At 40.4% G+C, this 12,899-nt stretch overlaps 1 protein-coding gene across 2 annotated transcripts in view; it reads right to left on the bottom strand.

Annotated features, from left to right (window-relative positions):
* The window catches only part of LOC140740789 (polycystin-1-like protein 2), a 109,659-nt gene extending 104,301 nt beyond the window's left edge, over nucleotides 1–5,358 (bottom strand). For both annotated transcript variants that reach the window (XM_073070303.1, XM_073070304.1), the window contains exons 1-2: nucleotides 4,976–5,358; nucleotides 158–322 (exon numbers count right to left, since the gene is read on the bottom strand). In XM_073070303.1, coding sequence (XP_072926404.1) covers nucleotides 158–322; nucleotides 4,976–5,267 — 457 coding nt within the window. In that variant the 5' untranslated portion in view covers nucleotides 5,268–5,358. The remainder of the gene's footprint in view (nucleotides 1–157; nucleotides 323–4,975) is intronic.
* Between the last annotated feature and the right edge of the window lie 7,541 nt (nucleotides 5,359–12,899).

Below are 12,899 nucleotides of genomic sequence, written 5' to 3'. Positions count from 1 at the left end.
GATGAACAATGTAAAAATGAATGAACCAAAGGAAAACAGGAGCACTAGTCAAGATGGTGAAAAGGAGACTATGTGTTGTGAACAGTAAGTGGTCATTTTGGCTGTACAATAAACTGTCCCAGAATCATGAAAGAAAATGGAAAGAACCATTGCTTACCATATTCACAAATGAAATGGAGCTCCTGGCTGCAGTTGTCTGTGCTCTTCCAATGGTACACAGAGTTCTTCAGAATGTGAGCGCATGCTGCTGATGGAGAAGGCTGGTGTTCTGGAGCCCAGTTATCATACATCACCCTTGTACCATCCAGCCAGGACAGTGTTCCTGGAGCAAAACCACAAATTGAAAATTATTTTTCAAACAGAATTGAAGATAAGAAAATACAGCCGATTGTTCCACTATTCAATAAGGCCATGGTTAATCTTTCGCCTCTGTAACACTTTCCTACACTAAATCAACATCCCTTGATTCCCTTAACACACAAAAAAATTATCAGCCACTGATTTAAGCATATTCAATGACTTAGCCTCAAAATCTACTTTGGGTTGAAGCTTAATTTGCACAGTTGTCAATTTCTGATACAGAACATAGAACAGTACAGCCAAAGAATAAATCCTTCGGAGCACAATATTGTACCGTAGCAGCTAAAAAGTAATTAAAAAAACAAAAAATAAACCTGCCTGCCTAAACAATGTCCATATCCCTCCATCTTCCTCACATTCATGCGCCTATCTAAGCATCTCTTAGAAGCTTCTAATGAATTTGCCTCTCTGACCATACCAGGCATGCGTACCAGGCATGATTGAGAGCTATTTCTAGCTTGGGTACTTTTGATCCAATATAAAAATGATTTAATGAAAGATGTGGTTATTTCAACAGAATATTTAGTTAATTATTATTTTTTCATTTGAACATAATTTGGCTCATTCATGTCCTTTTGACTGCAGGTCCATTTGGTCACACATGAAAAATGTCCATGAACTTGCATCTGTCTTTATTTTCTACCTTTATATTGCAAACCTAGCCACATTGAAGTTGAATCCTCACTCTCTCTCCCATACGATTGCTTGAATTTGGATAATTTGATAATGGAAAATGAAATGAGCCAAGGAGTCCCAAGAGATTGCTACTCACAGTCAACTATGTCATTTAAATAATTGGATTAGGAAGGCAAGCAGAGCCAATCAGTCTGAGTGAGGAAGAAAAGCCCACCCACCATTCATTGGTAGTATGACTGCAAAGCACTAAACCTCTTGCTAATTTAGAAAGAATAATAGAAAAAGTGAAATTAGAGCAGGGAAAATGTCAGAGCACAGGCAACAAGACAAAGATTATAAGAGTCTGTGTACAGATGCCAGCCAACAAGGTCACTGCTGAGCAAGTAGGATGCTGGGGAGATATTGTAGTTGTATTATTTTCTGAAACTTGCTAAGAAACTTCATAAAGTTCACATTAATTACTTGTCTTAGTGAATGATATTACTAAAAAAAGCAAAGACTACTGAAATTGAATATGATTCTGAACTGAGTCCAATGATTATATAGGAGGAGGTAACACAATGTTTCTGACAAGTCAAACAGAGGCAACATTGCTGTATCAAGCGCTTCAGTTACACTGCTTTGTTAACACAAGTAACAAAATTACTGCTGCAACTTCAAAAGTGCGAAGTAAATTTATGATCAAAGCACATATATATCACTATATACAACCCAGAGATTCATTTTCTTACAGACATACTCAACGAATCCACAATAGAACAATAACCATGATAGAATCAATGAAAGACCAACTTGGGCATTCAACCAATGTGCAAAAGACAACAACTGCACAAATACAAAAATAAATAATAATAAATAAATAATCAATAACTATCGAGAACATGAGATGAAGAGTCTTTCAAAGTGATTATGGAAACTGGTAACAGTTATATTTATAAACACAAACACGAGGAAATCTGCAGATGCTGGAAATTCAAGCAACACACACAAAATGCTGGTGCAGCACAGCAGGCCAGGCAGCATCTATAGGGAGAAGTCTACAGTCCAGACGAAGGGTCTCGGCCCGAAACGTTGACAGTTCTTCTTCCTATAGATGCTGCCTGGCCTGCTGTGTTCCACCAGCATTTTGTGTATGTTGCTGTTGTTATATTTATAGATGCTTTTGTGCTTGTGAGCAATGATTGTTAGCTTCTCACTGTCACAGGACTGTGCCAGGTGACTAACCACTCGCTGAGTCATAATAACAGTGTAGCAAGTTCCAGAGAAGCTCAGTGACAAGCCCTCGAGTAACTCACAAATGTTGCATGAGCTCTGCATTTCTTGGGTATATAGCAGTGTACATTCACTGATAAACTTTATTAAACATCTAATGAGCAAACACAGTTGACATCAAAAGTCAGCTGAAGAGAACAGGCATTAAAGTAACATACACCATAATGCACATCGCATGGATTCTTTCCACAGATAAAGGTACTAAGCACCGAAGTATCAAATGTTTATAAAAAGACATCAATGTTCCCATGTCAATGGTTTGGGATTTATTTCCAGACGTTAAATTTTTTAAACTCAGACCAGCCTTTGTATCATTATCTATAATCTCATGTGATTCTGATGGGTTAGGACTAAGTACAAACAGCACATCACAGACCTACACAGCAATAAAATTAATAATGATGGTGAAGGAATATTGCTGTGATTAGTCATGGGTGATAAAGTAAATTTCTGAACTTCAGAACAGTTAATATATCAATCATTTGCAGAAAGACTAGATAGTTCCAGATAATAAAAGACAACTTGCTTAATGCATGAGGGAAAATATTGGATCTTGAATTGATGTTGCTAAGTGATCAGATTTCCTAAAATGCAGTCTAGCCATGGAATGGTAGGCATTCCTAATCGCAGTGTAACAGTGGTCGAGTATGTTGGGACCCCTGGTCCTGAAGGTGGTGATGATAATTGGGCAGAGATTTCTTCAAATGAGCCTGATCTCTTACCTATCTGTGTCATAGTTCCATGCTGGACACAGATTATCTAGGAAGCCAGAGGAAGGGGAGGAGAGAATTTCTTTCTTTCATTTATGCCCTGTTCATAAATGTGCCCAGATGTTGAAGTTGGCACATGAATAACAGAAAAACTGTCTCAGTTTATGCAATACATACAGAATGCTGGAGGAACTCAGCAAGTCTGCAGTGTCTATGGAGCGGAGTAAACTGTCAACATTCTGAGCTGAGCTCCTTCTTCAGAACTGTAAAGGAAGGGGCCTGAAACCAGAATAAAAAGGTGGGAGGGGGAAGGAAAGAAGTTAAGGTTTTTTTCCTTCCACAGATGAGGGGGAAGCTGGGTGATGGGAATGAACTAAGAAGCTAAGAGGAGATAGGTGGGAAAAGTAAAGGGTTGAAGAAGAAATCTGATAGGAGAGGACAGTGGACCATGTGAGAAAGGGAAGGAGGAGGGGAACCAGTGGGGCGGGGGTGGGGAATGGCAAGTGATGAGGAGGCATGAGAGAATAGTCAGTATGGGGAATGGAAAAAGAGAGAAGGGAGGAGGGAGGAGTAAGGAGTGAGTACCGAAAATTAGAGAAATTAATGTTCATGGCATCAGGTTGGAGGCTACCTAGATGGCTACGTCCTTAGATTAAAGGTTCAGCCAGTATAAACAGTGAGGTATACTAATGCCAAGCACAGAATCATCAACTAACTTTAAAATAGTGCAGGGGTCGGAGGAAAAACTATCTGAGCATTTAGTAAACGTTGACATGTTATCAAAAAGCAACAGGTCATTATTATATAATGAGCACACATAATTAATAATCAGCTTGCAAGGGATAAGAACTTGTGTGAACAGACTACAAATCAAGCAATACAGTGTCACGACACAGCCAGTAAGTAAGCTGACTCACAACTTAACCTTTCCACAGCACAAGCCCCATTTCTCAAGCACTTTACTTTGCAAAAAAATTCTGAAGGATCTGCTTGGATAAAATCTGTGCATGATTTCAATTCTACTCCCTATTCCCACACTGACTTGACTATCCACAGCCTCCTCCACTGCCACAATTAAACCAAACACTGTTGGAGAAGCAATATCTCATATTCTGCCTTGGTAGTGTCCAATCTGACGGCATCAATACCAATTTCTTTAACTTCTGGTAACCACTCCCTTCTGTCCCTCCCCACCTTAGAATGTTCTCCCTCATTCTATATCACACAATGTAGTAAATCAAAGGCAGAGTTGGATAGAAAATTAAAAATAAAATTAAAATGGTTCAGGACCACCTTTGCAAATTGGTCTCAGGTCATCCAATCTGCTTTTGGTTTCTCCAATGCAAAAATAGACATTGTCTGCTTTACAATAAGTTGGAAGAAGGGCAAGTGAACTGCCCTCCTGAACTGAAGGGCAAGTGAACTGCCCTTCTGCACTGAAGGGCAAGGACTGTTTGATTTCTAGGATAGTGGAAAGGGAGGAAGTTTAAGGACTCCAGGGATATTGGTAACTGTTCCATCCTCTGAATTAAAGATTAAAGAAGGGAAGCATCACGTATGGATTGTATGAAATTGAGAGTTGTGTAGAAATTGGCAGCAAATTTTGAGATGTATATGAATGAGAAAGCCAATTAATACAGTTATTAATCCACAAGGAAAACAGTTGAAGGAGGGGTGTCTGAATAAGATGAAAACATTGCCCCACATATCCAACCAAGAGATAAGCAGACTGTAGGTGTAGGTGCTTTTCCGTTGCTAACCCTCTGACTGAAGACTATATTGTTGACTTGACAACAGATTAAACATTCACAGGTAGAACTAACTCTTGCATTCAATTATTTTTGCGTAATTACTAAACACCTCAACTTTGTCACAGTTATGTTCTATGCAGGATAACTCATTTACAGGTTTAATTTAGTGAACTAAGTAAGAAGAGAAAGAGTGATTACCCCATTCCTACTCTTTCTTTCCCCATTTTTGTTCTCACAAATTCTCACCTTCTGTAGTCATTTCATCCTGGGTTAAGTTCTGTTTCCATGGAGCTAGCCCAATCCACCAGTCCTTTTCCACTTCCAGATGGTTGTGTAGGAACTGTTGAGTTTCCTCATCCAAGATGAAGGCGAGGTGTCCGCCACCTCGTTCACACCATTTCTGTGCACCCTGAAAACTGCGTGACAGCCGGGTAATTTCATAGCAGCTTTGCTGGAAGGCCAGCTGTTGATCTAAGCAAGAAATCGCTTCAACTCGAAGATCTGTAAAGACAACAGCTAAAAAAAGGAGATACCTCATCCTTGACTATCTGAGAGTCCTAGTGTTGCAAGATAGTTTTCAAAGGAGCAGAGCTGCTCCTGTACTAACTCTAAACTGACACCAAGCTGCATCCAGCTGTTGAACAAGCCCGAATGACAAGTAGACCGACAGCAATTGATTAAAAGGTGCTGGTAAATTATAGCCTTGGGGAACTATGAGGTTTTAATACCCCTATTAACAAAAAGCATCTAAACTATTGCATAAATCACCTGGCAATCAAGGAAAGGTTAAACCTTGCCTCCATGCCCAATGCATTTTAAAGCTAACAAAAACTGATGTCATTCTTTCATTATTTGGACATGTGCATGGTTGAGATAATGGGCTTTTATTGAATCGACAAACCTATCAATGACATCCTGTTTGCATGAGAACGGGAAGCATTCACGATGAAGGCACAGCCAAAGGATCAGATACAATCACATTGTAAGTGAAGCCATTATTCTACCACTTTGTTCAACTGTTTCAGGAGAAAGGACCATTCACTCTTATTTTCAATCTATTTCCCATTACATAGCTCTCCCCAGTACAATAGTTCTTCCATTGTTTCCCCTTGCAGACAACATTCAGCCTAATCTTTCATCACAATAATATTGAGGAATGGCTTCAGGGGAGTAAGTTAGTATTGCTGATATTCTCCTTTCATCCACCCACAACACCCCTTCCTCAATTCCTGGAAAACCCATGGCCTTTTATGGAAATGGACTAACTTTCAAGGACTCTTCATCTCATGTTCTCGATTTTTAAAATTTCTGTTTCATTTTATTGTGACACAATGCGGAGAAGGTTCTTCTGGCCCTTTGAGACAGACTGCCAGCAACCCCTGACTTAACCCTAGGCTAATTATGAGACAATTTACAATGACCAATTAACCTACCAACAGGTACGTCTTTGGACTGTGGGGAGGAAACCCACGTGGCCACGGTGTGAACATACAAGCTCCTTACAGGCAGTGACGGGAATTGAACCCAGGTCGCTGGTACTGTAAGGCGTTGTGCTACCACTACACTATTTATTGCTTATTTATTTATATTTTTGTTTTTTTTTCTTTTTGCATTTGCACAGTTTGTTGCCTTCTGCATCCTGGTTGAAAACCCTAGTTTGGCAGTCGTTCTTTGATTCCGTTATAGTTACTATTCTATAGATTTGTTGAGTATGCCCACAAGAAAATAAATTTCTAGGTTGCATAAGGTGACTTTGAACTTTAAATACAACCCAGTTTGTATGCCTACATTCACAGTATGAGAGGCTGGAAAATATTTGAAGCTGGGCTCATTCAGAAGCATTAACATTTTTTAATCTGTTCAACCACAATAGATAAATCAGGAAGTCTGATCAAGATGTTTTTCCTCAAAGATATGCCTGTCAGACATGTTGGCTCTACGTTAGGTAATAAGCACCAAAGAACATATTAGTGCTTTATCAATACAACTTTTGTTAAAATCAGGAGCTAATTTGACATTCTATATAAAATTAACTCAGTTAATTCCATTCCATCACAAAAGACAATGAAGATGCATTTTTCATGTTTAATTTACTGATGGAAATGACTAAAATCCACAGAGCTCAGTCGGAACTCATTTTAGTTCTAATCAACCGCTTCTCATAATAAGCACCAGCAGACTGTGGTCTGAGGATTCCTGGCGTTGAAAAGGGCTTATCCATACTTTTCCCCAACACCTGGACTCCATCTCTTAGATGGTTTAGTTGCAGTCCTACTCTTTGCAGGGAGATTTGAGGTTCATAGGCCTTTACACTAGTTATGGGACTTCTGAGGTCTGCTGAAACCTATAACATCTCCCTGTGGTCTGTGCTTTCCTTCGGATAAATCACTTCGCCTGCTGTAGCCTCATGAAAAGATGATCTCTTCAATCCACAACATTGCACCTTCAGTGATGCAGTCCTCTCTCAATACTGTTTGGAATTTTGGCCTAGATATGGGGGGAATTATTGTTACTTCCATCGAGCTTAACATAAATCCCTGCAGAGGAGCCAACTTCCAGTGAAACAGGAAGTGACATCTTCCACTGAGCTGTGTTTTATCCTTGCGCTGTGCTAACAGACTCTCTGAAGATCCAGCAGCGTGGACCTGAACATAATCCCATTTTCCGGTAAGATGGCGGCGCATTCTCAAGCAGCGGCCTCCCAGGGGCCAACCAAAAGTGCTTTATCCTTTGTTAAATGTGTTCTTCACGATCACGCAACGGTTCTACTCCAAGAACTTAGGGTAGTGCAGGGCTACTCCATCAGTGAACTGCTCGTTGAACAGAGTAGTTGGACTGTTGTCGACGGCGGAGCTGGCTGAAGTGTCAAGGGGGCCAGTCAGAATGTTGGGGAAGATGCCAAAGGGATGTCGGGGAAGGAAATTCCACAAAACAAGGTCTCCTTGAATCCCATGCCTCCTTACTTTTTGAAGGAACCTTGCATGGGGAACCTTATCAAATGCCTTACTGAAATCCATATACACTACATCCACTGCTCTACCTTCAGATTCACTGGTCTATAATTTCCTGGGTTATCTCTACTCCCTTTCTTGAACAAGGGAACAACATCTGCAACCCTCCAATCCTCCGGTACTTCTCCCGTCTCTATTGATGATGCAAAGGTCATTGCAAGAGGCTCAGAAATCTCCTCTCTCGCTTCCCACAGTACCCTGGGGTATATCTCATCCAGTCCCGGTGACTTAACTAGCTTAATGCTTTTCAGAAGCTCCAGTGCATCTTCTTTCTTAATGTCTATATGCTCAAGCGTTCCAGTTTGCTGTAAATCATCTCCACAATTGCCAAGGTCTTTTTCCCTGGTGGATACTGAAGCAAAGTATTCATTAAGTACCTCCGCTACCTCCTCCGACTCCATGCATACATTTCCACTATCGCACCTGATTGGTCCTATTCCCACATGGCTCATCCTCTTGCTCTTCACATACTTGTAGAATGCCTTGGGGTTTTCCTTAATCTTGCTCACCAAGTCCTTCTCATGGCCCCTTCTGGCTCTCCTAATTTCAATTTTAAGCTCTTTCATGGCAACTTTGTAATTTTCTAGAGCTCTAACTGTGTGATTGAATAAGTAAACTTGATTTGATTTGATTTGATTTGATTGTCATGAAATAAACAGGAATAAAAAAAGTTTGCTAGAACAGTAATTAAACAATTTTAAAATGAAATTTGGTAAGTTTAAATCGGCTTTGTTGGTTAATTCTTGATTAGTTTTGAACTTTTTGAATGGCCTAATTCTGCTGCAATGTCTTATAGTCTTAATTTCAATTACAGCTTTGTTCCAAACTACTCAAGAAATAAATAACTAAGTAGGCTTCAATGAGTAGTTTGGAATGTTTCTTAGTGTCAAACATGTTCTTAAGGATTTAATTTCCAAGCAGACTCAATGGACCAAATGGTCTAATTCTACTCCAGTGTTTTATGGTCATAACTTCCATGACAGCTTTGACAGTTAGTAAGTCTGGACTGACCTTCGACGGCTGTCAAAGATATTCTATGAACATAGCTGATCACTCATGCTGAGAGAGACCCTTGGTTGCATTGGTGTAACAGTGAAAGAGAGTGCTTTTCGTACAGACGCAGCAGGACTTTCTAGGACATGGGGCTGGCAATTGCAAAGTCTGCAGAAGATCTGCCTCTGAGTGTTCAAATCAATCTCTTTGTTCTCAACTTGTGGTTTTTGAGTTGGGATGCTTCCAAGACCAGCTGGAACTCTGTGGCTGATCTTTGTGATGATACATTAATTATGCATTGGACTCTAGGGGCTAAATGTCGTATTTGAAAATACAAGTGAAATTCAACATTTTATGTTATCATAAAATTACCATCAGGAGAATTTAACCTAGGCACCATTTTAGATAGATAGATAGATAGATAGATAGATACTTTATTCATCCCCATGGGGAAATTCAACTTTTTTTCCAATGTCCCATACACTTGTTGTAGCAAAACTAATTACATACAATACTTAACTCAGTAAAAAAATATGATATGCATCTAAATCACTATCTCAAAAAGCATTAATAATAGCTTTTAAAAAAAAAAAAAGTTCTTAAGTCCTGGCGGTAGAATTGTAAAGCCTAATGGCATTGGGGAGTATTGACCTCTTCATCCTGTCTGAGGAGCATTGTATCAATAGTAACCTGTCGCTGAAACTGCTTCTCTGTCTCTGGATGGTGCTATGTAGAGGATGTTCAGAGTTATCCATAATTGACCGTAGCCTACTCAGCGCCCTTCGCTCAGCTACCAATGTTAAACTCTCCAGTACTTTGCCCACGACAGAGCCCGCCTTCCTTACCAGCTTATTAAGACGTGAGGCGTCCCTCTTCTTAATGCTTCCTCCCCAACACGCCACCACAAAGAAGAGGGCGCTCTCCACAACTGACCTATAGAACATCTTCAGCATCTCACTACAGACATTGAATGACGCCAACCTTCTTAGGAAGTACAGTCGACTCTGTGCCTTCCTGCACAAGGCATCTGTGTTGGCAGTCCAGTCTAGCTTCTCGTCTAACTGTACTCCCAGATACTTGTAGGTCTTAACCTGCTCCACACATTCTCCATTAATGATCACTGGCTCCATATGAGGCCTAGATCTCCTAAAGTCCACCACCATCTCCTTGGTCTTGGTGATATTGAGACGCAGGTAGTTTGAGTTGCACCATATCACAAAGTCCTGTATCAGTTTCCTATACTCCTCCTCCTGTCCATTCCTGACACACCCCACTATGGCCGTGTCATCAGCGAACTTCTGCACATGGCAGGACTCCGAGTTATATTGGAAGTCTGATGTGTACAGGGTGAACAGGACCGGAGAGAGTACGGTTCCCTGCGGCGCTCCTGTGCTGCTGACCACCGTGTCAGACCTACAGTCTCCCAACCGCACATACTGAGGTCTATCTGTCAAGTAGTCCACTATCCAATCCACCATGTGATAGTCTACTCCCATCTCCGTTAGTTTGTGCCTTAAGATCTTGGGCTGGATGGTGTTAAAGGCACTAGAGAAGTCAAGGAATGTAATCCTCACAGCACAACTGACCCCCTCTAGGTGAGAGAGTGATTTGTGCAGCAAATACGTGATAGCATCCTCCACTCCCACCTTCTCCTTATACGCAAACTGAAGAGGATCCTGGGCGTGCCTGGTTTGTGGCCTCAGATTCTGTATTATCAGCCGCTCCATGGTCTTCATAACGTGCGACGTCAAGGCAACAGGTCTGAAGTCATTCAACTCCTTTGGTTGTGGTTTCTTCGGTACCGGGACAATACAGGATGTTTTCCACTGTCTGGGTACTCTTCTCTGCTCCAGGCTCATGTTGAAGATGCGCTGTAGTGGTTCTCCCAGCTCAGTCGCACAGGCCCTCAGTAATCGTGGGGAAACTCCATCCGGTCCAGCCGCCTTGCTGGTACAGATCTTCCTCAGTTGACCTTCCACCTGTGCAGCCGTAATCCTGGGCGTGGGCAAGGTCTCCTGTGTGTGGCTATTTTCCTGTGAGGGAAGTAAGCCTGGTGTGGATTTCTGCGGTGAGGATGAGATTGAGCTGTCGAACCTGTTGAAGAAGTTGTTCAGCTGGTTCGCTTTCTCCACATCTCCACTTATGTTCGCCCCCCGCTTTGCACTGCATCCGGTGATGATCTTCATCCCATCCCACACCTCCTTTAGTTAGAATACCTTTACACTTTCTGACCAATTGATGTCTTAACTGATGTCTGAGGGCTTCGGCCCTCTCTTCTCCCCCCCCCCCCCCCCCACCATTCCTGATGAAGGGTCTCAGCCCGAAACGTTGGCTACTCTTTTCTCACGGATGCTGCCTGACCTGCTGAGTTCTTCCAGCATTGTGCATGTATTCTCTGATGTCTTAATTCACTTCAATAATACTTCAAGAAACGTAATGAATTACCTTCAAAGTGCTTTGAGATAGCTTATCAATTCAAATTCAGTTTGGTTTAATTACATGAAAGATTTCCCTGTCACTGTGCAAATGACTTATGTGAGATGAGTTACTTCTTTTAATCATCACTGGATTAGCAATTCCAGTTAGTGGCGTCTCTCCTGGGCTTGGCGATTAAGAGTGAGAAATTAAGTGAAATGACACCAGGACATCTTCAAGTCCAAAGATCATGTCCATGTCTAAAGAATGGATAAAAAAATAAATTCCCTATCTTAATGAATCAGGATCTCACAAAACCAGATTTGAAAAGAAGAATGCTTTCAAAAAATGGAGCAATATTTTGAAAACTGCATGGCACAGGATTCTTAAAACTAGATAATTATTGAAGAGGGTAACTATTTTTTCCAAAAGCTGTTTCTTTTAACCATTGTTATTATGTTTGCATTGCATTTCTCTACTGTTCTTTGGTGTCATATTTAGACATTTCAAGACTAGTCTTCAGAACTGGAGTCAGAATCAGGCGTAATATCACTGACATATGTCATTAAATTCGATGTTTTGTGGCAGTGGTACACTAAGAAAAAGCTGTAGATTACAATAAGAAATAAATATAAAAAATTAAATAAGCAGTGCCAAAAGAAAGCAAAAATTGTGAGATAGTATTCAAAAATAGAGCAAATATTGTGAGGTTGTATTCATGGTTTGGTTCATTGTCTTTTCAGACATTTCCTTCTCAAATGTTTCTGTTATGGTCTTCCTGGATTCTAAATTGTGTTTATCCTCTGTAAGTAATCATATATTTTAAGTGGAAAATTGTTAGGATTAGAATTTTCATGCAGTGGGAGGAGGCAAAGGGATGGCAAGGGGTAACAGTGGGATGTGAACAACTGCCTTGGGCATGACTGAATTAGGCACGCTGAAACTTTTGCCTGTGGAAAATTTAATTGTTTTGAGAAAACAAAGCAAGCTTTCATTCTTTGTTGAAGTTTGAATAGATTTGCTTTCCCTATCAGCTGAAAATGGGCCTCATCACTGTTGATTTACTGTGCAGGCTACAGTTTTGTATGTGTCTGTTGAAACCAGATAAACGATGCAGCTCTCAGCGTAGCTGGTAGGTACACAAATTACCCTATTGTTAGGTGAGTACTATGATCAAAATGTTTGAATAATTGCCCTGTTTGCCTTCCGAGTTTATATCCAAACTCTGAGAACTGGATATTACCGTCAGAGATTGCGCAACCATTACAAAATATAAGAAGGACTAATCTTAGTCCCATGATTTGTCATGTGAACTTTTTGAATCTGCTTTTCCTAATGCACATTAATGAAACATATGCCATTTAGGCTACATTATTTCTGAAAAAAAATTGTACAGATTATTTTCTGCTGTTTTTTCCTTATTGTTGAATCGAGCCAAGTATGAACTATCTGAAACAGCTTTTTTAGAAATAGAAGTACATTTTGACTTGCTGATCACTTATCCTTCTGAAGAGGTTGAGTGCCCAAGTTGGACGATCTTTCATTGCTTCTGCTATGGTTATTATTCTATAGACTTACTGAGTATGCCTACAAGAAAATGATGACATATGATGTATATGGAGACATATATATACTTTGATAATAAATTTACTTTGAACTTTGTTTCTGTGTCTTTATAATTTATCAAATTCATTGGGACTATCTTTTCTGCGTGCTGCTTTTTACATGGTTGCCTCTTCCTCCTCATTTAG

The sequence above is a fragment of the Hemitrygon akajei genome, chromosome 17 (assembly GCF_048418815.1).
Source record: "Hemitrygon akajei chromosome 17, sHemAka1.3, whole genome shotgun sequence".
NCBI classification, from domain to species: domain Eukaryota; kingdom Metazoa; phylum Chordata; class Chondrichthyes; order Myliobatiformes; family Dasyatidae; genus Hemitrygon; species Hemitrygon akajei.
The sequence above is the reverse complement of the archived record's forward strand: the minus strand, read 5'-3'. Positions and strand labels throughout refer to the sequence as shown.